This window comes from Ornithodoros turicata, chromosome 5 (genome assembly GCF_037126465.1).
Source record: "Ornithodoros turicata isolate Travis chromosome 5, ASM3712646v1, whole genome shotgun sequence".
Taxonomy (NCBI): domain Eukaryota; kingdom Metazoa; phylum Arthropoda; class Arachnida; order Ixodida; family Argasidae; genus Ornithodoros; species Ornithodoros turicata.
The window spans coordinates 82,378,949-82,404,020 of NC_088205.1; the positions used below are offsets into that span (position 1 = coordinate 82,378,949).

General features: G+C 46.4%; 1 protein-coding gene across 1 annotated transcript in view; it reads left to right on the forward strand.

Annotated features, from left to right (window-relative positions):
- LOC135394988 (guanylate cyclase soluble subunit beta-1-like) overlaps positions 1–25,072 on the forward strand; it is a 201,593-nt gene that overhangs the window by 109,766 nt on the left and 66,755 nt on the right. The window contains exon 3 of the mRNA XM_064626131.1: positions 12,480–12,557. Coding sequence (XP_064482201.1) covers positions 12,546–12,557 — 12 coding nt within the window. The 5' untranslated portion in view covers positions 12,480–12,545. The remainder of the gene's footprint in view (positions 1–12,479; positions 12,558–25,072) is intronic.

The window sequence follows — 25,072 nt, forward strand, 5'->3', positions numbered from 1 at the left end:
ACTGTTAGCCGATGGAATTCGTGATAAAAGTAGACGCCGGATGTTGAGAGTATTACGGAATTCCCTCTCTGGAAAAACGAGAAGACGTCACTCCCTAAGAACCAATGAAGGCGCGACCTTGAGAAAGGGAATGCCGCGGGCATCTCATCTATAGTTCAAAGACTTACGGGGCGTCTGGACAGCGCCTTTCCTCCTCTGCGCGCTGCGCTCTCACTCCTTCGCTTTAGGGTGTGACGTCACGCCGCTGGAGCTTCTGCGTCACATGCCTGACCTGGCGTCACCTTCCGGTTGAGTCCTTCTATCATTCCTTCCTCCGCGACATTCGCTACACGAAGAGAAATACGAGAGGCTCTTTTGTACAATTCCGAAGAAGCAAACGGCACGCGCACACGAAGAAAATACTGTCGCAAACTCAAAATTTTCCAGTTACATAAAATCCAATCGCGATCAGACTTGTTTACAAAGCCACTTTGTTATTCGTCTGTGGACGTAGACGCCGTATTTTTTCCAATAAATCAATTTAAAAAAGAGAAGACTGCCTCGTCTGGCCACCACTTTCCCTCTGTCAACATCCGTCTGCGCCTTTGCGTTTTCGCAACGGAAGAAACGCACTCGAAATCACAGCCTTCGATCGCGGGAAACTTGCTTCTCCTTTCTTCCTCCTGTAAGGAGTAGGAAAGCGCGAGACAAAGCTATGGGCCAGTGAATGCGTCTACTATTTCATTCTTTAACCAACCAACATGGCCCAGTGCTCCAAGCATTATGCTCAGGTCTTCGAAGTTGTAGGTTTGAGTCTCATCACCGGCTGTGCTCTCTCGGGTTTTCTTCACGTTTTCAGGCAGGAATTCAAGATCTCGGACGCATACTGACACCTCCCTTGTCGCTCGATCCTTCCTTCTGTCCACCGCTCGTAGCCCAGTTGCTGCGGGGTGAAAGGAATAAATTAAAAAAAAAACACAACAAAATTCATCCTTTCACCTTACCTCACAGTGCTTCTGGGGCACTGATTAATTAATAATTAATGATTGATTAATTAATTGATAGACTACCGCAAGTGGGGCCCGCGATGTTTACAGCATACAGCTGCGTCGTAACTGCAATCCATCGGCCACTCTTCAAGACGTGAGCCTCACTGTTGCCAGCTTAACGGCCAATAAATTGGTATTTCGGATCGTTATAACGCTTCTCTTTCTCTCTCCTTCCCGTGTTCTATACGGGCAGCTTTATCTTGCAATTTTACGCGAGGTTGCATTTTTCGGGTGACTATATAGGGTGCTTGAATACTAGCACCCTCTGTTTAGGGTGGAGTCACCCTTTTGTAGAAGCGAATGCCGCAATGCCGCCATGTTTGCGCCCACGCTTACCGTGCATGAATGCTGTGCACCGATTTCACCCACTTTTTCGAGCCTCCTCTGCTATATACGTATTTACCAAACTCCAAAAATGTAGTGTGTCGCTAAGCGTATACAGCTACACTTTTGTGGGCACATCGCGAGCAGCGCGTGGGCGTAAAGATGGCGGTAAGTCGTAGCAGACGACGCGGTTGTCTTCACCCTATATGCAGAGGGAGCTAGTATTGAGGCATCCTACGGGTGACCATCTAGGTGCGACGCCCACTGGGGACGGATGAGAACTTTTGATCGGGGCATGTATACCGTTTCCTCTTCCTCCGCTATTACTTCGATTTGCACTCACGTGGACAGAAACCAACGGGAAAGGGATCGACATGCTGTCCGACCACTATCACTCTCCACCATTCCGTCAACATCAACAGATGCGCCCCTTGTGCGTGACTCCTCGCTCGATAGTAGCGGACGCCAGCTGTTCTTCTTCTACACCAAGGGAAAGACAGGGCCCGCAGTTGGCTGACCGGGAAATATCAGGGCTTTCTATCTGTGCAAGACCTCAGTAATGTGCCTGATCTCATGTACGGTTACCGACTCTAGAAGAAAGAAGAAAAAAAAACCTATTACTGGTCCTCACGTAGTAATAAGTGTGAAGAAAGATCTCATAAGGATGTGGGCGTTGCTTTTGGTCATGATTACACTCTTTCAACATCATGACATCGATTTGGCTCATGTTTGGCTACTGGAACTTTCCGTTTTTACAGAATTTCTCCGAAGTGACCGCAAACTATCCTTCGTGAAGTCCAGTATGAGTCTTTTTTGCACCACATCCATTTCCCAGATGTAAAACTACTGCTACGCGTGAAGGTGCTCTGACGCTTTGCTTTATCTGATTCACCACATCACGCACGCCTTGTAATGCGTCTCGGAATATCGAGGGGGAAAAATATTATTTTTCTACGTGTCGTAGTTTGCAATACACAAACCCTTGTACAAACACGTGTACTTCGGCGTAGGGCCCTGATGTCAGAAGAGCGGTTCCTATTTGTTCTTCCAAGTCTCCCGCGGCCGCCTCATTGGTGGGGATGCCTGCCATGACGTCACAACCGTTTTGCTCTACTTTTCAAATAAAGAAAACATCCTCTACACTCTGCAGGATGTTTTATTTTGGCATTTTCTTATTATGTCAGAAGAACACCGCTTAATTTTCTTCACGCCCATTTGATACAACTTTACAAAACCTCACTGAAACACACAGTTCGAAGCAAATTCATCTTTCTTCAGATTGTCTCGTCGTCGTATATTTGACCCTCGCTGTAACGCATGTTTCGTCATGTTCAGCATGCATGTGATGGATGCTTTGCCTTCACGTCCGCCGTCTAGCCTCTCATAACGAGATCACGTCCTGCCGACGCGTTTTGTTTAACGCCAGATTAAGTATGTTGCGTGAAAATAATGCGTCAGTTAATACGGACGTTATAACGGCTATAGCTTCACTATGGGAGCCGGAAGGGCACCAGCAGGGAGGAGAGTAATTTCCGGAACGAGCACCCCAACATTTCCTGACGCCATTTTTAATTAGCGAAGATTTGCAGTCCTGCATCGCGTTTGTTGCTGTTGTGAGCAATATCGCCAACCGAAGTTTCTGGCCATTTTTCTGTCGCAGTTGATTGTCTGGTCATCGAAGGTATCCAAAGTACGCTCTTCCAACGCTGTTCACCCCGTAAAATATCTAGATGTACTCTAAAATCGGGCTGAACGTGTTTTTTTTTTTTTTTCAAATTTGTATGGTTGTTAGCTCATTTTCAATTTGCATCGTTGCCGTTTATGATACGCAGTACGGGATAATGGCTTAAGATAGGAGAGGACATTCTAAGTGTACGCGAGAGAAGAGCAGTGACGCATGGACAGTGTACAAGGTTTAGATCCTTTCGAGTATTGTATATGTGACAATACCCGCGGAGGCCAATGCAAATGCCGCTCAGGCGATCATTTTTGTCTGCGCTACTGGCACACCTATTCAGAAATTCCGAAGACTACCCTTTCAACGTCTATGCAGGCAAAAATAACATTACTTTTGAAACCCGATGTTTTGAACGCAGACAGGCTTTATTGTCCGGCGTGTCTTCCCCGATATTGCTGGGTTCCCATGAACCGCTACCTCTTCACTTATTCGTTCAATACTACACAAAAGGGTTATTCAAAAAGGACTACCATAGGTCTCTACGATCATCACAAAATACGCGAGGTAGTGTTTAAAAAGAAATTGGAACGCACCTGTGAGACCCCTTGTAAGAACCAGCAATGACGCGACAACACGAGTGAGACATCCTTTCCTTTCGAAGATCGAAACGAAACTGAGATGTTTCACGATCCTTTTTCTTTGACAAGCGCGAGGAAGCGCAGGGTAGCAATTTTGAGTGATCGACGGCAAAATGACCTATATCGAGTGGAGCAAACTTGGGTCGTAGCGGATCAAGAACAAGAAAAGAAAAAAGAGGTAAGACAGATAACCTTGGACCTGAATGGTAAGTAGGTACAATGCTTTCGATGTCTAGTCAGAACGTTGTGTAGTAGGGTGTTTTTGTCTGTTCCCCTTCGATACCGTATTGTGGGCGGTGTTTATGTTTTTGTATCTGTTCTCCCGTATGTCGTGCGGAATTTATTAATCACATTAATGGGCACTTTGGAAAAAGTAATAATTCGTGATGGACCTTTTTCACATCGTAGCGGCTCTCCAGTGAACCACCCTCGCTGCGTGCCAAAACGAACCCACGTGGGTAACCATAACCGATCCGGAGTGGGACCGACGAGCTCGCGCCGTTCGTGAGGTGTCCCCTCTTCTGTCGTTCCCATACAGCGCCATCTGTTGAACACGAAGATAACCTTCTGCGGCGCACTCAAGGTCATGCGCATGCCCATAAGCAGTTATAAAAAAAAGGTCCATTGTTATCTAATGAACATATACTTGCCGCCGTTCAAGAGTTAATCCGTGCACGAAGTGCCGTGTATGACGTCACAAAATGCTATGTAACTTACGCCACACAAATCTCATAAAATGTGCATGTACCTTGCACTTTGTTTTCCGATATATACATAGTGTCGTAAGAGATGTGTACCTCGAACTTTCCGTCGCACAAAGTGCCACAAAAAGTGCTTGCATCTCATACTTCCTGTCACACTCCCACCACAAAGAAAACTGCTTTTGCGTCGTGCTTTAAAAATAAAAACATTAAAACATCTTCGTCATATTCAGCGCACTCTAGCCTAATCGTCACGAACAATGCCGTCGCACATCCTTGTTAGTTGCTATCGCATACGCCTTTTCTTGACAACTCACAACTTGAAAACTCGAAGTAATAATAATAATAATAGTAATAACTCGAAGCAGTATTCAGACGCACCACATCTTCAGGCTTTTGCATCGAACAGGATTCGAAAATGTCGCAACTTTGGGACTAACCTTGGTTAAGCCGTGATCAACTTCAAGTGCACGCAAGGTAACATGGCCAAAGTTTATCATTCAAGTCGATCCGCTTAAATGAACAGAGCTGCCGCTCATCAACGAATCGTATCATGAACCCTGGGAATGCTAAATGGGCCTCCATTTATAAAATTCGATTTTTCCGATCCTCGATTTTCTTTCTCGAAGGGGGAAATATGATCTATGTGGCGCATAAATTAGGACAGCGTGCGGGGTCTTCGTATGCTCTGCGCTAGAATCAACCTTTGCGCGATATTTCATTCGGGCAATTCATTTGCTGCCCCTTTTCATCTCTTTCTTGGCGTTCTCGGGGTACCCGCTTTGAAAAACTGTATTGCGTAAGAAGTACGTTCAAAAGACGTACCGCGGAAAAGGGCAACCGTATCTTGCATCACGTAAAACGTGTGCTATGCAGGGATTATTGGAGCCACTATTTTGGGGGTTTAGGGTTCGGGTTCAAGCATATCGGTTCAGGTTCGGGTTCAGAGCTGTAAAAACAAAGGGTAGAACCAGTTCAAACTGGTTCACTTGAGGTAGAGATTTTGATGTACTGATAATGTGCCACATCTCTACTGTACTGATACTACAATGCGAAAGTGATTTAGGTCGTTCGAATTTGATTATATATATAAAAAAGGGAAGATATTGAATTCGTCACCTGACGAATTCTGCTACTCCGATTTAGGTCGTATTAAGGCCGGGTTCAGTTGGGAAAAAGAAATTTCGCTGACAAGTGTGTTGCGTTGGCAAAGCTATCAGTTCGTTGTATATAGCCTCGACACATAAGTTACAGGACAACAGTGAAGTTGCGCGCAGACTGCAGTGATGACAAGTGTATTAAGTAATGACAAGTACTGTTTCAAGCATAGTTCATTTTCATTTCGACTCGTGAATTTGTCGAATGAGAGTGCTTCATTTGTCTCGGAATGATATTTTGTTGTTGTTGTTGTTGTTGTTATTGTTGTTGACGATGATGGATAGAAGAAAAAAATGGGGATGTGAGTCTCGGCTAAATTGGACTGGCTACCCCAGTACACCCACGTAGAGCCAAAAAGGAAAAATGGAACGGCGATACGAAAAAGAGTTCCGTCTGTGAAAGAAAACGACAAGTCACAGTCAGAGCAGAGAGCGTAGAGGCACGGTTGTGGATCACGATCAAGTCCTAATGGATAAAATTCACAAGTTACAAAGCACTGATCAACTTGGTTGACTCAAGAAACTGCAGCAGAGCCTGCAATGCGACCGCTTAATGGTGTGCTGACCGAGGACCTAAAATTTCCGCACCGCCGAAAGGGCGCGCATCCAGACGAGCCAAGCTCACTTCTATAGGGCCCTACGACTGTCAGCCTATTTCGGACAATCGAGGAGGACGTGATCGAGATTCGAGGGGATTCTGAAAAAGGTGGTGGAACCATTGAAAGTCAGGTACATCCTCGTATATGGTTACCAGAGAAACTGAGGGGCTGGAAAACGGTGGCCGGCTTGCTGAAGCAAGTATTCCTTCTGAACCGTTTGGCGAACCTGTAACCATTGAGATTTATTAGGCAGTTTTGGTCAATCGTTTCCACTCAAACGGGTTCACGAACGTTGTTTCCGTTGTCCAACCAGATGATTAGGTCCTGAGCCAGTTCCCCTTCCCATTGGTTCACCCGCAGCACCGTTCGCGAACCTCTCTCTCTCTCTCTCTCTCTCTCTCTCTCTCTCTCTCTCTCTCTCTCTCTCTCTCTCTCTCTCTCTCTCTCTCTCTCTTTCTCTTTCGCCTTCTCTCGAAGCACTGACAGACAGCGTGGAAACGCTGTTTCTCTACGTAGCCCGCGATTTGAAAACGTAGTTTGACTGTCACACTATACGGGTGTTTCGTAGCGCATATTTCACCCGGAAGAGAGAAAGCAACAAACCCGGAGAGTCCGGACGGGAAACGAAGCTAAACAAACGCTGTCGCATGCTTTCTTATGATACTCAGGGTGACCGCATGCGAAATATTTCGAATAAATTCGCAACCTACTGTTTCTAATTGAAGTTCACGACCAGACCGAATTAGTGAATAGCTGCCGTGACGCGCACTGTCAGCAACTTCCGATTTCTCTTCTACGAAGCAACCGAGACACAAATTGACATCTGATTACAGTTTACCGTCTTCAATCTTCAATCACCTTTGTCGCGTTCGCAGAACTTTATGACGTCCGTCAAGGCATGCCTATACTTCACTACGAAACTGAACTTGACACGACTATATGCCGTCCGATTTCTCCGTTCGCCAACTCTTTGAGATTAATCAGTCGACAATGCTGGACTATCCCTTTAATGTGTTTGTTTCTCTTTGTCTTCGCTGCCTAAACAAGAGAGATGCGCGTGACATTCCTCCCCATTAGTCGCCACCAATTAAAAGGCAGTAATAAAAATAGACTGGAAACGGAAAAGGATGAAATAATTATGAATCCAGCATTGATTCCCTCCGCTTGCACTCACAACCATTTCCTTCTGCGCTAATTACCGTTATTAATGTCACCCGTTTGGAATGTAAAAACCGTCCGGGGATTCAGTTTCGCTTTCGTTGCTCTCGGAGATAAAGAAAAAGGATAAGATAAAACGAGAAGCAAAAAAAAAAAAAAAAAGGCGGCGCACGAAGGCGTTTTAAATTGCTCCTGCACTTTGTAAGTTTTCAATAATTAACTGTCTCTCCCACCCTTTTCCTCTTCACTTTCTTTCCTTCTTCTTTCTCTTTTACTGAAAGGAGTGCAAGGAGAGAGAGAGGTGAACTCTTGATGAGCCGGGCTTTCATGAAACGAGAAAAGATAGAAATCATTATGAAACATGCATGACGGGGTATAGTATTTTATTTACTCATTCACTGGACGCGTTTCTGGTGATTGATTATTATTCATCTGTGCAAGCCGGTGATTTTCCCCTTCCTTCTTTTTTCTTTGGGGGGGGGGAAGGGGGGAGGGGCAGGGGATGGCAGGTGTGAGAAAGTATATTTCTTTTTTCGCTTCTTTATTTATTTCTTTTTTTCTGTGCGACGTTTTTGAACTTAGTCACGAAGTCAGTTATGTAAAAGCTTGAGTCTGGGCACACACAGGGGCGACACAAACACACGTGTGTGTTCGTGTCGTGTCGTGTCGTTCGTGTCGTGTGGAGTTCTTCCACCAGCTTGCCTGCATGTACGCCATCTTGTCAGTCATGAAGCGGCAATTCCTCTTAAGATCGTGTTGTTCTTTAAGGCCTAAGATACTCCCATCCATCCGCTATGATGACTGAACTCGATCGGTTCGTCTCGACTAATTTTGTATCTGTTAAGAGTGCGGGACGGACCTTAGTGTCATTCTTTTCGTCACAGGACAACGACATCGCTTGACAACGACGATATAAATTAGCACGTACCTTCTACATCAATGCAAACAATAACAATCACTGCGTTGAGAACCACAACTAAAAGCGTGCATCTAGCCAACGCTGCCTAGAGTAAACATAGCATGATCGCTTAACTGAAGTAGCCCTTAGGAGTCCGCCAATCACGATGTGCTTTCGGTAGTCGTAGCTATGGAAACGAGAGGTCATCAACGCATGAGCAGCCACTTGCAGCAATAGAAAGCATTGCAGACATGGAGGAAGGAAAGAGAAGAGGAACCCTATTGCTCGCTTTCCAGTTTCGGTTACATACATCTCTATGGGAGCCCCCAACGCATAGTTTCGGAATACTTGGAGAGGTGTGGTAGCGCGCCGAAGTGGCCCCCAAAGTGGCGTGTGCAAAGCGACCTCATTGGGCTATTCAGGTAACGTGACCCCCGCGTGGCTCCAAAGAAGCTACAGCTCATCTGCTATCTTCACGTCACTTGCCCCACGCTTCTCTCTTCTGTCGAAGAGCCGTTGGCGCGCCTCCTTTTCTCCTTTCCTCCATGCTTGCAGACGACAGCTTGGCAGACGACATCGCAGCTTTCTGTATATCTAGGTGGCGCTGATCTACCTCACGACATGCTCCTCTGTAAGAGGAATAACTTATCCCCAACTCTCTCTCCCTTTACGTTTCCCTATAGCGTCGCTGTTGGGGGTTCTGTCCCGGCTGATTTAACTCCGTTATTCTTAAGTATGATACGAGCTGTACCAAACTAGTGTTTTTCCACGCGGAAAGCCTTCGATTCCTGAACTCCATTCCCGACAGTCCTTTGCCCCCAAGCCTCGACATCTCTTACAGCATTACAACTCCATATAAGGGCGCTGTAGATAAGGGATCGATGATAGCTTGATGTGAGGTATCGCCGGAAATGGCCGCAAGATGGCAGCTTCAATTACAAGGTCGGATGCCCCTGGAGCTGTAATATAAAGTGGGCGCCTCTATCATTCACGGAAGGCTGGACGTCTTTCAAAACGGGAGCCACGACGGCGTGAACAGTTTCTCTGTCGCTTCGTAAATTGGCTTCCGCTTTTTCGCACCTGCTTGCAACTCTCTTCTTCAACCCCATTATGTCGGCATTATGGAGAGGCTTCGTTTCTCACTTCTTGCTTAGGCGATGGATTAGACAGGATACACGCTGTATATCACGTCGTATCTTCTCTCTATACAGCGAGCACAGCTACACTTGTGATACCGTTTCTGGATAATAAAAAAAATCGGGGTTTTGCGTCCCCGACTATCATACGCGGCGCGCAAATGAATTTCTGGGCACCTGAGGGTTCTTTAACGTGCGTCGATATCGCAGGACTGGGCACTCCGTATTCAGTGAGCCTCGCGCAGAATGTACACTCTACAGAGGAGATGGTATGAATTGGTTATGTATATATATATATATATATATATATATATATATATATATATATATATAAGAATTAAAAAAAAAAAGAAGAGGTGAGCGATGGCGATAATAATTGGCACGCCGTTGTTGGTGAAAAGCGAGTTGGCATTGTCACGACTTGACGCGCGTTCATAACCGATCATCACTTACAATTAATTTCGTTCCTTCTTCTGACTTGTCGAACATGGAAGGCCTTTTCGTGACACTTTCAAAAAGAGATCTTTTTCCTGAAATCAGTATAGCGGCAACTGTATTCGACCCGGTCCTTTTCACTAGCCATGCTTCGCGATCAAGTTTTGTTTTTAACGTGTAGGAAATTTTCAGGATGCCGCGTCAAGTTGCAGCCGTACTTGGTCGTGTTCAGGAGCTTGGAGTCAGTAGAGTCAGTCAGTAGGGGGACACATTACTAAGTGACCCAGCTAGGTTAGTCACTTTCTAGAAATTTAGGAGCAATTTGTACAGGCGTGAGCAACACCACTAATGTGCACTGCCCGTCCAGATAAACAATGTCTATACTCCTGGCCTGACTTGCTGCAACAGATCAAGTCTTTCAACGCATAAAGCCGGACTCACATGAACGTCTTTTCTCGTCCGTGTGCTTTCCGTTCTATTAACGGCCACCATACGGACCCATTCAAAATTACGGGGAAGTTAAAAAACATGCTGATGGGCGGGTGCAAGTGGTGCGTAAATGAACACTCGTTCACACGAACGTGACGGTTCGGGAACAAAAGACAGAGAGAGACGCGTGATTCCAGCCTTAACCTTCTATTTTTGGATAGTACTGCTTAGATAGGACTTCGATACTACCTATACCATATTGATACGTTTACATTCTGACCGCGTGTAACATGTTGTGTGTGACACCTCAGTAACATATGAGTCCTAAGACGTGTAACACCTCAGTAACATATGAGTCCTAAGACGTGTAACACCTCAGTAACATATGAGTCCTAAGAGCCATTCGATCATGCGAGCAAGCAGGCACGATTCTTCCTCGTCGAACAGGAGCGATCATCGTATGAAGTCAACTCCGGCAGCCTCTACTGGCATCCGAGTGACAAAGACGAACAACCAAATACCCGAAAACCGAAACCAAAAGACAATGGCTATGCCATTATCAGCGTTGCTATACACTGGAGCGTATAAAGCACTCGCATATTCGCATCGCAACCTCCCTATACGAATCAAGAAGCAAACCTTTCTCTCAGCACGCAGGCCAGTCGCATACCAGGTCACGTCTCGTCCACAGAAAGCCAGTCCAAAAGTTAGCAACACGGCTGTCCTGCAGAGAAGGATAAAGCGAATCCTCCCAACCCAGTACATCCCAAAAGAACGTAAGCCATGCTCCCCCCGCATGACAGCTGAGGTAGGGCAGTGCATCTGTACCTTCGAGCACGTCCAACTGAGGTCCGAGTAACTTGGTTCGTGGGGCTTAGGGGGGATAACTGGAAGATACGGGACGTGTAGACCTCATCGGGGATAAATACGAAGCGGCAAGGCCAACCTCCGCGATATTGGTTGCGCGCCGTTATCAGTTTCCGGGTCTTTGGCGCCGGCGTTATATCATCCGTGTACCTTGTGCTGTGACGTGACAGATTCTTCCTTCTGGTCCCTGCGTGATTTGTGAGCACGCATGGGAGATCCTTTTGTGTCTTCGCCGGAGGGAATGTTCCAGACACTTCCGTCAAAGGCGGACTTTCAGATCATCGGTCTCTTGCGAACATGTTTTTTTATTATTTTTATTTTTATTATTATTATTATTATTATTATTATTATTATTATTATTACGCATTAGCGCAGCGTAGCAAGTGGCGTGACTATGAGCGGAGTACGGATGTGCACAGGTGGAGAGAGGACAGCCGGAAGGTGTTGGGGATAGGGGTTTAGTATGCGTCCTGGGCAGACTTCAGGGGGAACTGTGCCGACATTCGTTTGGAAAGTCTTCGGAAAACCCAGTGCAAAAACCCAAGACTGGGGATTTGACCAGGATTCAAACCCGTCATCTCCCTCGGCCATGCCGCTGGTTGTGAACATGTGAAAGTATTCGGTCCTCCGTCGATAGCGAAAAAAAATAAAAGACTCGAAGGGGTCTCTTTCAGGGGTGTGGGATGCCTGCTTCTATGAGAGACAAAATATGCATGAATACTATATAGGAGAAGTGAAAGCCCCACCAGATTGTTGTTGGTGGTTTTGGTGGTGGTGATGGCGATAGGGCGTGCCGTTGTCGGCCTCACGTATGTGGGCAACGTCACGACTGACGCCCTGGGGGAATGTGTGTCCTGGGCCGACTTCTAAGGGAACTGTGCCGACATATGTCTTAAAGCGCCTGAGGAAAACCCAGGAAAAACCCCAGATTGTTGCGTTCTTCACCGCGTCCGATTGTGCAGCAAATAGCGCGCGCTCTGGTGTATAGAATCGAGTATCGTGGCTCATCGCTATAGCGCGCGAGAGAGACGACTTCGATCTGCACATCCTCTACACTCATTCAGAAAGCCCGTAAGTGACGTATAGAGTAAGTACGACGCAAGTATATATGTAGCGAATATCATATCATATCGAATAGCATATATAGCGAACGAATTTTCAGTGGGAAATAAGGCATACAGCTGTGAGATTTTGCCTCGTGGAGATTGTTAATGCAGCGAAGCGTACCTTTTAGAACTCAGTTGTTTGTATCTTAACTTAAATACTTTTTGACTGTAATTTGTATATTCATTTCCGAAGTTTGTCTTCTTTTCTTTCTTCTTTTTCGGGAGCCGGAAAGGTCGAGAAAATGATTGACTTCGTCTGTTTTGGTTGGGCGCTTTGCCACTTCCATTGTGCATACGTCTCATTTCATTTCAAAATTTCTTGCAGACTGCAGAAAACGATACCCTGCTGGCTATTTTCCACCCCCAGCGGCACCCTCTTCCCGGGAGACGCATGAGCAGACTTGTACGTATTTGGAGTATTGTATTTAAAATACTGTATTTTAAATACAATTTGCGGTATTTTGGTACTCTACTCAATACTTTTTTTGTGTGTATTTCTACTCTATTTAAAATACATTTTATGGTATTTTCTACTCAATACTCTAATTACATATTTTGGATCTCCCTCTCAGACTTTCTGTGTCTCGTCTTTCCATTATCTTGCTTGTTCAGTGGAAATTTCCTGAGTCCCTTGGACTTGACGCGGACATTGGCCCTTCTTGGAAGTCCCCATTGAGAGATCTTGACCCGTGTGTACTAATCCTTGGCCAGTCAGGGTTCTATTATGTGTGCCCTGACATGGTGATGCCGAATTCTGACCTCGCCGAGCAGGGGCATGCTAGAAGTTTGCTTTGTTCTGGGTCACATATACTTAGTGGAGTTATGTGGTATCTCTTTGTCATCTTTTTGGGACTTGTGTTTAGATGGCTCCTATCACACAGCGGCGGTTAGCGTAGTGCGCGGGGTTTAGATGATTCATGTCACGTAGCGGCGACTTGCCGCATTGACCGGTGACTTTTTGCGCTCAAGGATAAATAGTATCTTAATTGTATTTGAAATACTTTTTGAAGTATTTTGTACTCAATCTTAATTACATTAATTTTCATGTATTTATACTCTATCTTAATTACATTCTAACGTTAGTATTTATTATCTTATCTTAAATACATTTTTGAGTATCTTGTACATGTCTGCGCATGAGGACCCAGAATTTAGGACGCTTTCTTCCCGTAACGAGGCTGCTATGAAGGCCTCTATAATGACTCAGGCCCAACTCAGGTTTCTAATCCAAAGACGACACACAAAACCACCGTGCCTGCCTACTTAACTCCATCATCTTGTCATCATCATCATCTCATCATCTTCTTCATCTACAGTTGTGATGAATGCTCTGTCGAAGCCAGGGAAGACGAATGGTATTTCCTGGGTTGGTGTTCTACTCAAATACTTTTAGTGGTTGAGTATTTAGTGCGCTATACTCAGTTACCTTTTTTATCTGGTGCTCAGTAACTTAACTTGAATATTTTTTGTGAGTATCTTTTTCTAGCCTTGAATGCACTGATCGGGACGACAGAATAGTCTCATATCCCGTACAGATAATATGTAAAGATAATATTCCGTGACGTATTCGCTTACGCTACTCTCATATTTATTTGCGGGAACAGCTTTGCGGGAACATGCTTTGGTTTAAAGGTACTGTAAAGCAGCACCGATCAAATGCCATTTAGTGTGGCTATTCGATAGTCCAAGCCACCAGGACCAAAACTGCGCAAGTTTCATTCCAGTCGACGATGCAATTAATTAGAAAATTACAATTAAAGATTACGGGCAACACTGTACTAGGTATTCGAAATGAATCCGTTCCCCTGACACATACTGCGGCAACCACATTGCATGCGTATAACACTGGGCCCGACATAACAATCCACCACAATCCACCATAAAATCCGCCCCTGCAATCCACACAACGATCCACATCTGCGGATAAACGGATAAGCGAACTGAAATGAAATGCTGAGCCGTTGAAAAAAAAACGTGTCAGTCGTTCAAGAAGCCAGACAGCGTCGGGACTTGTTTGTTCACAGAGGTTCACAGACAGAGTTTGTTCGTTCGAAAGACGCCGCGTACAGAAGGAGCGCGCTTGCGCAGCAGAGAAGCAGGGAGAGCCTCCATCGAACAGCGGACAGCGGTGGGTTACTTCGCAAAAACAGAGGTTAACAGGTTAAAATGTTAACAGGGGTTTCAGAATGCATAGGTAAACAGGAAAACTAATAATATAGTTACTAAAATAACGAAGTTCCGATGTAATAGTGTGTAATACCAATTTTCAGTGTTGCCCGCTGTACAAGGGGTTGTTTGACACCAGGCGTCGCACCGCTCCACTACGCCGCATCTTTCGTGGCAAATTATAAATATTTATAGCGCGTTGTCGGTCGTATGGTTCCGCATATGGTATTTAGAAGCAACAAAGTCTCTAGTCACATCACCGGCACATCATGCTTGTCTATTGCGTTACAGTCACCTGCAGAATATCTCGTCCAACGTCCTATTTCGTGATAATAATTTCAAATTTATTTTCGGGAACTATAGGAAGTACGCACCCCTGTGTAGACCCCCGTACCTCTTCGAGTCACTCGTTTATCATTTGCCTATTTTGTATTTCCATTGCTGTACCACTCTCAAATTTCTTCGCGTAGAGTGTGCACTTTGTATAAGTAATAATTAATAATTGGGTGTTTTACGTCGCGAGACAACTGAGATCATGAGCGACGCCACAGCGGTCGGTCTGCGGATTGCTTTTGCCCACCTGAGGGTTCTTTAACGTGCAATGAAAGCTCATTACACGGCACCCCGTATTTAACGTCCCTCGCGGAAGACGGCGTGTCTAAGCAACTTGTACCCAGCCACCAAGTTGCTGGCGTCCTCGGCCGGGTTCGAACCCGCGATCTCGGACTTTGTATAAGCCACCTCAACTCAGTCGTTTACACTTGTCAATGGACAAACGGTTGCGCTCGTACATCGGTCCATATTTATATAACTTTATTTATCACTTTAGTGAATGGGAGGTGAAGCAAAAAGTCCGGATGGACTCGACAAAGGCCCCAACTCCCTACAGCAGCGTAAGCACATCAACTTAGATGAGATATTACATAATACACTGTACCCGACATTCAAACGCAAAGATATACGATACTTCAAAGCCTATTAATCATCGGAAAACAGGGAAAGAAGAAACAGACACTATACTGTACTCACTTCTAGCAAAGTGGTTTAACAAATCGCAATTCGACATAGCAAAAACCGCTTTCGTGCTATGAAGCAAGTTAACTAAATTGTATTGTAATGCATTAAGGCCATAATAAGTTCTACACCGTCGGGGTTTGTACGTTGTCATTTCCAGCTTGACAGCGGTATAAAGAACAGAACATTCACAAACTACTTCTGACTCTCTCTCTCTCTCTCTCTCTCTTTGTTCTATGTTTTCGCACACCCTCCCCGGTGTGTCCATGTCCAAAAATGTCGATATGTCCAGGCGACGATACGACAGCCTTAATATCGGCAGTGCTGGCCGCCGCTGGTGTGAACCCTTTCTAAACGACCCTCTCAGCCCGACAGCTGTCAACGCCACCAAGTGTCCGGCTGTCGCAGTCTCCCGTTTATCGGCCCAATATCGCGACATCTTTACCCGGTATCGTCCGAAGAAACTTTGATCAAATATTGACAGGCAGTCGCTTCATCACTTCGGGACGGGAGCTCGCTCCATTTTAATTCTATATTCTTGTTTTCAAAAACTTGACGGCTGTATCGAAAATTTGTCTCAATCAAAGGAGGATGTTTCCCGAGGCCGGAGAAGTTGGTGTGCCCTTGGGAGTCGATGTCAACGGGTTCTCAAGGACATATCCGCCCTCTTTTGGTGCACGACAGACGTGACGGTGCACGAGCACTATCTAACCACATAGTGATGATGAGCAAATCGGCAAATAACATGACGCTGTCAAGTTTCATCATGTCGACTGAAATAACGGAACAGTTTTTGAAATCCAAAGAGAAGGTCATGACCCCTTCTCCTGTCCTCCCTCCCGTCGACGCGCAGCGGACGACCGTGGAGCAGGCCTGTATAGCGTTTTTGATATCTAGAGCTTTTGTTTTTTATTTTTCTGCGTTAGCGCCGCGAAGTAACTGTTGTGGCTACGAGCGGTGTACAGACATGCATAGAGAGATGGAGAGAGGACAGCAGGAAGGGGGTGGGGTATACAGTACGCGTTCTGGGCCGACTTCATAGGAAATGTACCGACATTCCTCTGAAAAGTCTGCGTTGGAAACCCCAGGGAAGGACTCATACAGCACAGCAGATGGTAGGTATCGAAACCTCCCAGTTCTCAGCACGACCTCGGCTACCACAAAGGAGCGGATGCTTCACCACAAAGCTTCACCCACTCGGCCATGTCGCTGGTGATATCCGGAACTGAAACAAGAAACCAGAACTTGGGACAAACACGGCCTATTTTCGCTGTTTATTGGGGGAGTGAGTTACACTTGTAAATATGAAATAACACTTATTCTGGTCTTCAAAGTGCAGATAGAGCATAAAACCGAATCCAATTTTTACACGTGACACTCTTCTTTTTAAGTGATGAGAGAGATGTCAGCCAATATTTGGCTCGCTACTCTTTAAAAAAAATCGTTACGGAACACCGGACGCTTCTTTACCGAATGGACGCAGCCGTCCGTTCGTTGCAAAAAAAAAAAATATCGGGCCGGTTGGTACATACTTCAATTATGGCGGCGCAAGAAACACGTAAACAACACGAATGAAGTCTCTTCGATTTCATTCGTGTTGTTTATGCGTTTCTTGTGTCGCTGTACAATTGAAGTATATTCGCTCGCTGGTCGCGATGTCCGATGTCAGACGAATGCCGACACAGTTCCTCCTGAAGTCTGCCCAGGACGCGTATACTAACCCCCCTGTCACCCACACCTTCCTGTTGTCCTCTCTCCATCTGTCCATGTCTGTACGCCTCTCATAGCCACAGCTGCTTCGCGGCGCTAACACGGAATTAAAAAAAAAAAAAAAAACATTCCCGAAATCCCAAGTTGCAATATCAAAGCTTATACCTGCGAGGTCTGAGAACGTCCGTGTTTCAAGGAAGAATATATCACTGAGCAACGTGCCAGCTTCGCGTGTTATCGATGTCCGTCGAAGTCGTTTCAGCGAAATGAAATGCACATTATAGCGACGGTTAGGGTTAGCGGGGTGGACGTGCTAAAGTAACAGAAAACGAAGCGACGTTGGTTAGTTTATGGTTACGCGACACCTAGTGAGACCTGCTTAGGTTTGTCCTACTTTGTCCAAGTTTCTTGAGAACCGGTCCGCCGCGCGCGTTCTAGGGGTTCTTCCAATCAGCACTCAACATTCTCCACCTGAAGTCGACCGCATGCTCAAGCCCCCTGTCTGCCTCACACTTTCCTATATACCGCCCTCTTTTCATCTGTCCATCGCTCATAACCACAGCTGCTTCGCGGTGCTAGCGCGTCATGAAAGAGGAACGAAAGAGCTGTTTGAAGAGCGCACTTCCGTTTCATTGCATCCCGGGTGACGGGCAGCCTCTCCTCCCTGCTCTGCCGCTTCTTCTGCGCCGATGCGATGTCGTCCTAATTTCTCTCCGTTGCTGCGTGCGAAGCATTTCTTGTGGAACGCAGCAGGAAGGCATTGCGTTACGGACGTCCCGAGAAAACGGAAACGCATTTAGTGGCCGTCCTGCGCCGGCCATCCTATCGAGGAAATCGCTGTCCACCACTGCTTCAACAACAACGCTTTCCACAGGCCATTAAGAAGATCCCGGCTTAGGGTTATGGTGGTGCGGCTGTTCGCGTCTCCTGCATAACTCATTCGAAACAAGGAAAAACTCTTGACAGCTGCGATTTTGTCGACGCTAAGGTGTGGTGTGAAGGATGATCATCAACGTTTCGAAAGCTTTGTAGAGCCAGCTAACGTGTAGGTCCGTTCCTAGATTTACAGGTCACGTGGTAGCACTGTCACGTGACATCACGTAACAGTGCCGGGACCACGTGATCGACAAACTGTGCTTTCGAAGTGAGTTTCATCAAAAAATTATCACTGACGATGTCCCCCCCCCCCTCCTTTTTTCTTTTTTTGTCTGCATCTTGGGCTTGCCTAGCAGTCCCTATTTAACAGTTTACGTACATGTTGAAGTAAGAAAAAATAAAACAAACTTCCTACAGGGCGTGTTTTTTTTTTATCATTTACCTATTTTTTAATAAAAAAAAGATATGAGAGCAGCATAGGTGTCGTTGTTGCTTGAGTACACGGCCAGGAGCACATCCTCTCCGTGGTGGTGGTGGTGGTGGTGGTTGTGATGGTAACAGCTTGCCCGTTGTTGATATCCTCTCGAGGAAAGTATCTAACTACGAGATGACTAATTGCATAAACTTCATTAATTAACTCTTTACCTACCGGATTTCGAGCGAAAGCGAGATAGGAGAGAATGGGAGACAAACCTCGTTGAAAGACATTCCACGTTTAAAAGATCATGAAACACGCACGTGCGTTGAAATATCCATCACCGGATTTTTATATGCAACTGACCCGAAACCGAAACTACTCAGACGCGCACTCGGAGCGCACGGAGCACAGCGCTCAATCCACGTCAGAGGGCCACGTACTTTGGAGCGACGGAGATGGTTGGAGTAAGTGCTCATCTGCTGGCCAGATCAACCGCTTTCCGGCCCAGATAAGCCTCGGTCGGCGAAGGTGACGTGCTCCGGAGGCGCGCTGTTTTGGTTTCGGCTCACTCGCGTAGTGAAATTCGGGGACGGATATTTCACGGCACGCGCTCGTTTCACGATTTTTTTAAAAAATCGAAATGATTTCCACGAGGATTTTCTCTCATTCCGCTATCTCGCTTTTTCGTGAAATTCACTAATAATTGAAGAGTTCATTACTGAATGTTAGGTAATTAGTTATCTTGTAGTTACATACTCTGTTCGAAGGGATGTCCGTCTAGTCGTATAACCCAATTGCAGAAACGACATCTATCCTGCTCCCATATTTTTTTTTAAATAAAAATTATGAAAAGAAACAAAAAGAGAAACGCCCGTACCGCGAAGCAAATGCAGCTGTGAGCAGTGTACGTACAGGTGGAATCAGGAAAGCGGCCTAGTGAAGTCGACGCAGGCCGACTTCGTAGTGTCTGGAAGGTCCGCCAGAGAACCCAGGGCACAGCTCCGACAGCGCAGCCGGTGACAGGGTTGGCTTGGATTGGTTTGGATTAAAACTACCCTCCACATCCCCGTCTTCGGCATGACCTTGAAAGGTACTGACATGTATCCACGCCGTTTGTGACGTCAAAGGTACACGCGTGACGTTAATATAAACAGCACGATGCCTTTTTCTGCCTCTCTAAACACTTGGCTTCTTCATAAATGGCGGCATTATTCACATTGCTCGAACGGGCAACAATAACGCGGAATGGCATATCCTCGATGCCTTTCGCCGACATTATCCAGGCGGTGCCGTTCGAATGAGAGCTCCAGAGGAGCCATAAACGGCATCCCAGTCGTGAACCAACTTAAGTGAATCATTACTCCTGAAGGAACGCCTTTCCCAGAGATAAGTATGAAGACCCCTTTCTCAAAAATTTCAACACGATTTATAACTGGGACACGAGGGAGGCATGCATGCTTTCAGAGCGATAAGGAAAGTTTTTTTTTCTTTTTTTTTTACCCTCTTCTAGTCGTGAATGTTAAGGAGGAACGAGAAGTATTTTAAAAGACGCTTTAAAGCTCGGTGCGCGGGCGCGGAGAGCTTTCGGCAGACCTCTTAGGGTGATTATAGCGAGATAGAAAGAAAAAGAATCAGCAGCTGCTAGAAAGGATTTAAGAAAGAGCTTGTGTTTAAAAAAGGAGAATGTTCAGAAAGGAGTATATGGATATAAGGTGTCGGAAGAACCCGCTAGTTTTACAGCCCTACCTCGCGCTGTGTTGAAAAAGATATGCTGTGCATGCACGATGTATGGATGTTTGCACCGGTTTTCTGGGTTTTATGTGCGCGACCCTCAAGGAAAAGAAAAGGAAAACTTTGAAAGAAGCGGCGGTGGGAGGTTTTTTTATTTTTTATTTATTTATTTTTTTCGTGTGCGAGCATGTTTTGTTACAATGCAGGCTGAAGACAGTTGTGTATATATCCAACATCGTAACTTTATGTACAAAAAACGTCTACCACCAGCGGCATGGCCGAGTGGGCTAAGGCGTCCGCTCGTTGGTGGTAACCAAGGTCGTGCTGAAGACTGGGAGGTGGTGGGTTCGAATCCTACCGCCGGCTGTGCTGTCTGAGGTTTTCCCTGGGTTTTCCGAAGACTTTCCAGACGAATGTCGGCACAGTTCCCCCTGAAGTCGGCCCAGGACGCATACTAACCCCCTGTCCCCCACTCCTTCCTGCTATCCTCTCTCCGTCTGTCCACATCTGTACGTCGCTCATAGCCACAGTTGCTTCGCGGCGCTAACACCCAATTAAAAAAAAAAAAACGTCTACCAAAGTAGATTGGAATTGGAAATGAAAAGAAAAATATGGAGATGTTAGTCCCGACCCAGTCAATACTGGCAACCAAACTAGATAACTACCATGCAACTCCCATTGCTTTGTGTCTAACATGACCGCCTTCCGGCAGGCGTAGTTCTAGATGGATGTTGGCACAGTTTTCCCTGAAGTCTGACCAGAACGCGCACTAACCTCTCCGCCTCCCTTCTGTCCTCTCCGTACGTGTCTGTACAGCGCTCATTACTCCAGTTCCAGGCCTTCGTTCCTCTCCTTCAAGAGGTCCGATGCGATAATGGAGTATCTGCGTAAGATAGGCGATAAAGAACGGGTAATGCGGTGAGGCCTGCTTTCGAAGCTACTATAGGCGGAGGCAATCGATTGAATCCTATTTCTACTTTCGGATTCAACGGCGTAAGAATATAGGAGCGACTTCGCGGGTAGTTGGTACATACTTGAATGGCTGGCCAGCGAAACGCGGACGAAGAGAGAGAGAGAGAGAGAGAGCTCGCAGTACTACCGTTACTCCAGTGGCACCTGTAGTCCTGTGTCCCCTGTCTTTGTTTCACTGATGAACCATTCAAGTATTGCGTAGCAGGCGTAGGAATAACGACACGTAGGCTGTTCCTGTTCCAGGATTTCCGACTCGTTAAACGGACAGTCGCATCCGGAAACCCATCCTTAAAACCGATACCACACTCTTAAAAATGAACTTCACCGCATAGCACGCTCTAAGCCAACCATCATCTCGAATGATATCGTTATATGCCCTTATTTGTTGAAAACGGGAGGCGTACGCCATTTCTGTGACAATTATGAACAGCATAAGTGTCACAAAAAGGCGTACGCCTCTCGTTTTCAGCAAATCAGGGCAGATAACGATATCATTCGAGATGATGGTTGGCTAGGAGCGTGCTATGCGGTGAAGTTCATTTTTAAGAGTGCACTGCGTTCGGCATCGTCCGACAGACTGATTTTTTTCAATGAAAAAATGGAAAAATTGCTAGGAAGCAAGCGAGCTGGTGAAGATGATGCATAATGTAAAAACCCCGAGACTAGGGAACACGAAGGGACAGTTGTGAAGGGACAGTGTTGTGTCTGTCCCTTCGTGTTCCCTAGTCTCGGGGTTTTTACATTATGCATGATTTTTTTTGTTCGTAGGAAAAATGCTTAGATATTATATAAACGCATTTTAAAGATCAGCGCTGCTTCCGCAGCTGCAGAGGCTCCAGCGGCATGACGTCACTCCCAAATAGAAGGAGTGAGAGAAGGTGGCGCTCAGAGGAGAAAGGCGCCGTCCAGACGGCCGCACGGCCACGGCATTCATTTTCTCAAAGCTGCACCCTCGTTGGTTCTTAGGGAGTGACGTTTTCGCCTTTTTCCAGAGAGGGAATTCCGGCATACTCTCAGCATCCGGCGTCTGGCTCTTGTCATGTATTCCGTCGAACTAGGCCACTGTTTAGCGTGGGATTTTCGCTACCGTGTTCAGGGGCCTACGAGGAATAAGATGACACTGTAGTTTCGAAATCTACTGGAACGGATGCGACCATCCCTTTTAAAGAAAAAAAAATGAGCACGAGAGGAAATCTGGAATCCTCCCGGTCCCAACCGCTCAATCTGCGAGGCCCTCTCGAGATGATTGTCACTCGTATTCCATTATGGAATTCGACGTTCGAATTACCATAGCCTGATTGGCCGAAGCGTGTCCTCTTCTGCACCACCTCCCGAAATCCCTGGCAATCCAATATGAGCCATTCGAGGACCATTTAAGGGAAGCCAGAGCGGACAAGATCCTCTGTCGAGCGCAGATGGGAAAATTGGATGATATCCTGAGGACGACGACGTCGAGAGGAGCAAGAAAAAGGGAGAGGAGAAACAAACAAAAAAAGGAAATAAGAAATAACTGTTGATTTGTTGAAAACGGGGGGTGTACGCCCCTTCGGTACACTTACGCAGTTACGTTAGGTGTCCCGAAAAGGCATACACCCCGCGCTTTTCACAAATTAAAAGTGATAAAGGTATCACTCGGTGCAATGGTTGTCCTTCACCGTGCTATGTGGTGAAGTTCAGTTTTTGGAGTGTATAAGGGTGTAACTTCCCATTCCTCGTCTCACAATAAAGTTGCTGTTTTAAGGAAGACACACGAAACAAAACAAATGTGGTGGTGGATTCTGTCGCATGCCGCTAGATGGCAGCATAACGCTCCGCTTATTTTTTCTTTTTTTGTTCGTCCGGGGCCGATTTCGTGGGGACGTTTGTCGGAAAGGCCTCACCAACCAAGCGACATTCAGAATGATATTACCTCTGCCCGATTGGTTGAAAGCGCAGAGGCAGTACAGCCCTTATTGTCTTCGCCGCTTATAACGAGCAGCCATTCAGCGTGATATCATTTTCTATTCCCATTCGTCAAGAACGATTGCGCCGTCCTTCGCGAGGTCTGTAAATATGCAGCTGCTCCTGGCTGATAACCGATATCGGATGTGAACAATGTGGTTCGTTTTTCCTGGTTATCTCCAGAGCTATATATACGAGGTTCTGTCGAACGAAATTTGGCATTTCGAGTCGACGCAACTCACGGTGGAATAGGACTCTAATCTCAAACACGGCTTCAGACTATCCTTACAGGGCGAGGTGTCTATTTTCTTTTGTGCTGCTTATCTGTTTTCCTTTTTTTTTTTTTTTTCAATAAACGAGCATGTACCGGATGAGTGATCAGCAAACATTTTTTGAATGCATCACTGTCCCGAAGTCGGCCATGCCGGTAAATGCGTGTGTGGCGAATAAAGCCCCTCTCTTTCCGGCGGGGCATAAATGTTCTCCCTCGCCGCGACCATTTATCACCAGGATAAACGAGCCGGACAGCCATTGTTGTGAAGCCAGGTGACAAAGCAGTCGGAAGTGCGTGTGGACTCCCTCGGAGGAGGAGGACGTTTTATGCGAGCTTTCGAATAACTACTGCAAAAGTTTGGACGTGGGGTCTCTTAGACGGGTTCTTCTCACGCTTCGCACCGGGACATTGCCGGGAAAATCTAGAAGGCGCTGATTTGCAGCATTTCAAATGTTAAGAGTGGATTAAGGCATCCGCTAGTTGGTGGTTGGCGTCAAGGTCGTGCTGAAGACTGAGAGGTAGCGGGTTCGAATCCCAGCGGCCCAGGACGCATACTAGCTCCCTACTCCTTCCTGCTGTCCTCTCTCCATCTGTTCACATCTGTAAGCCGCTCCTAGCCACTGTTGCTTCGCGGTACTAACACGGAATCAAACAAAAATGTAGCAGAAGGAGATATAATTGTCATTGCGCAGAAAATGGTCAGACGCGCGTCCCTCACGACGTCTCTCTGGCTCTGACATGACGGCTCGGCTGGCATTTGCTCCAGTCAGGTGGAGAGGTGGAATTCCTTCGAGGGAGCATGTGTGGCAAAGATCAGAGTGTGTAACGACATACTGGGGAATGTTGTTGACCAAGCAGGTCGAACTGTTTTTTTTTTTTTCTTTTTTGTTTGTTTACTGCTCATGTAGGCCACGGGGTCTTGTCCACCGAGGTTACATTACTGCGCTGCACCTGCATCCTCGTTGGAACGTCCCCGAATGGGCCAGTGTAACCTGATGCCCAAAGCAAGCTCTTTCCAGAGGCGCTTCTGGTCACTGTTTCTGGTGCCTCTGTCTCTCAGTTCTTCTTGTAAATAAAGCGGTCGTCTCTTTCCCAAGCTACGAAGTGGTCCTGGGTTTTCTTGTTTCTGTGAAGTTCGGGCGCCTTCCCCCTCGTTTCCCTCTCCCGAAAGCACTACTGAAAGTGCCATTTCGGGAGGGTGTTTGAACACCCAGAACCCCACCCCCAGTGAAAGGTGCGGTAATGTCCTACTAACCCAATGGGCACTGGGCAGTGAATCCTTCGCGGAGCACTCTCTAACGGTCCCCCTCACTCCAAGCTACGAAGCGGTCTGCATAAAGTACATTGTTGGACATCCCGTCAAATTTCTTCGATTTTCACTTTCCTAGCCGATTCCGTCATTTGCGAACCTAAATTTTCGTTCACGTATTTTTCAGTGTAAAACCAAACGCAAAGTTTGGCAACGTTGTTCCGACACCTCGTAAAGCGTGTTTCACCTAACAGACTGAAGCACAGGGCGAAGCCGACTTTCAGAATGTCGACACCATATGTGGTTAATTGTGGAGTTGATGAGAGAAAGAGGCGTCCTAAGGGTATTCGAGAGAAGGGGAAAGTGTGGGGGAAAGTGACGTATGAAGGAAGGACGAGTTTTAGGTCCTTTAGCGCTTTGTAGGCGTCATGTTATCTGAGGATGCCAGTGAAGGCTTTCCTCGCGCATACTTTGTGGGGGCTATTGACACGTTAGGGTCGCATCCCGAAATCGGAAAACTGGCAGTAACGTCACGTAGCTGAGCCCCAGCTGAGCCTTCCTCCTTCC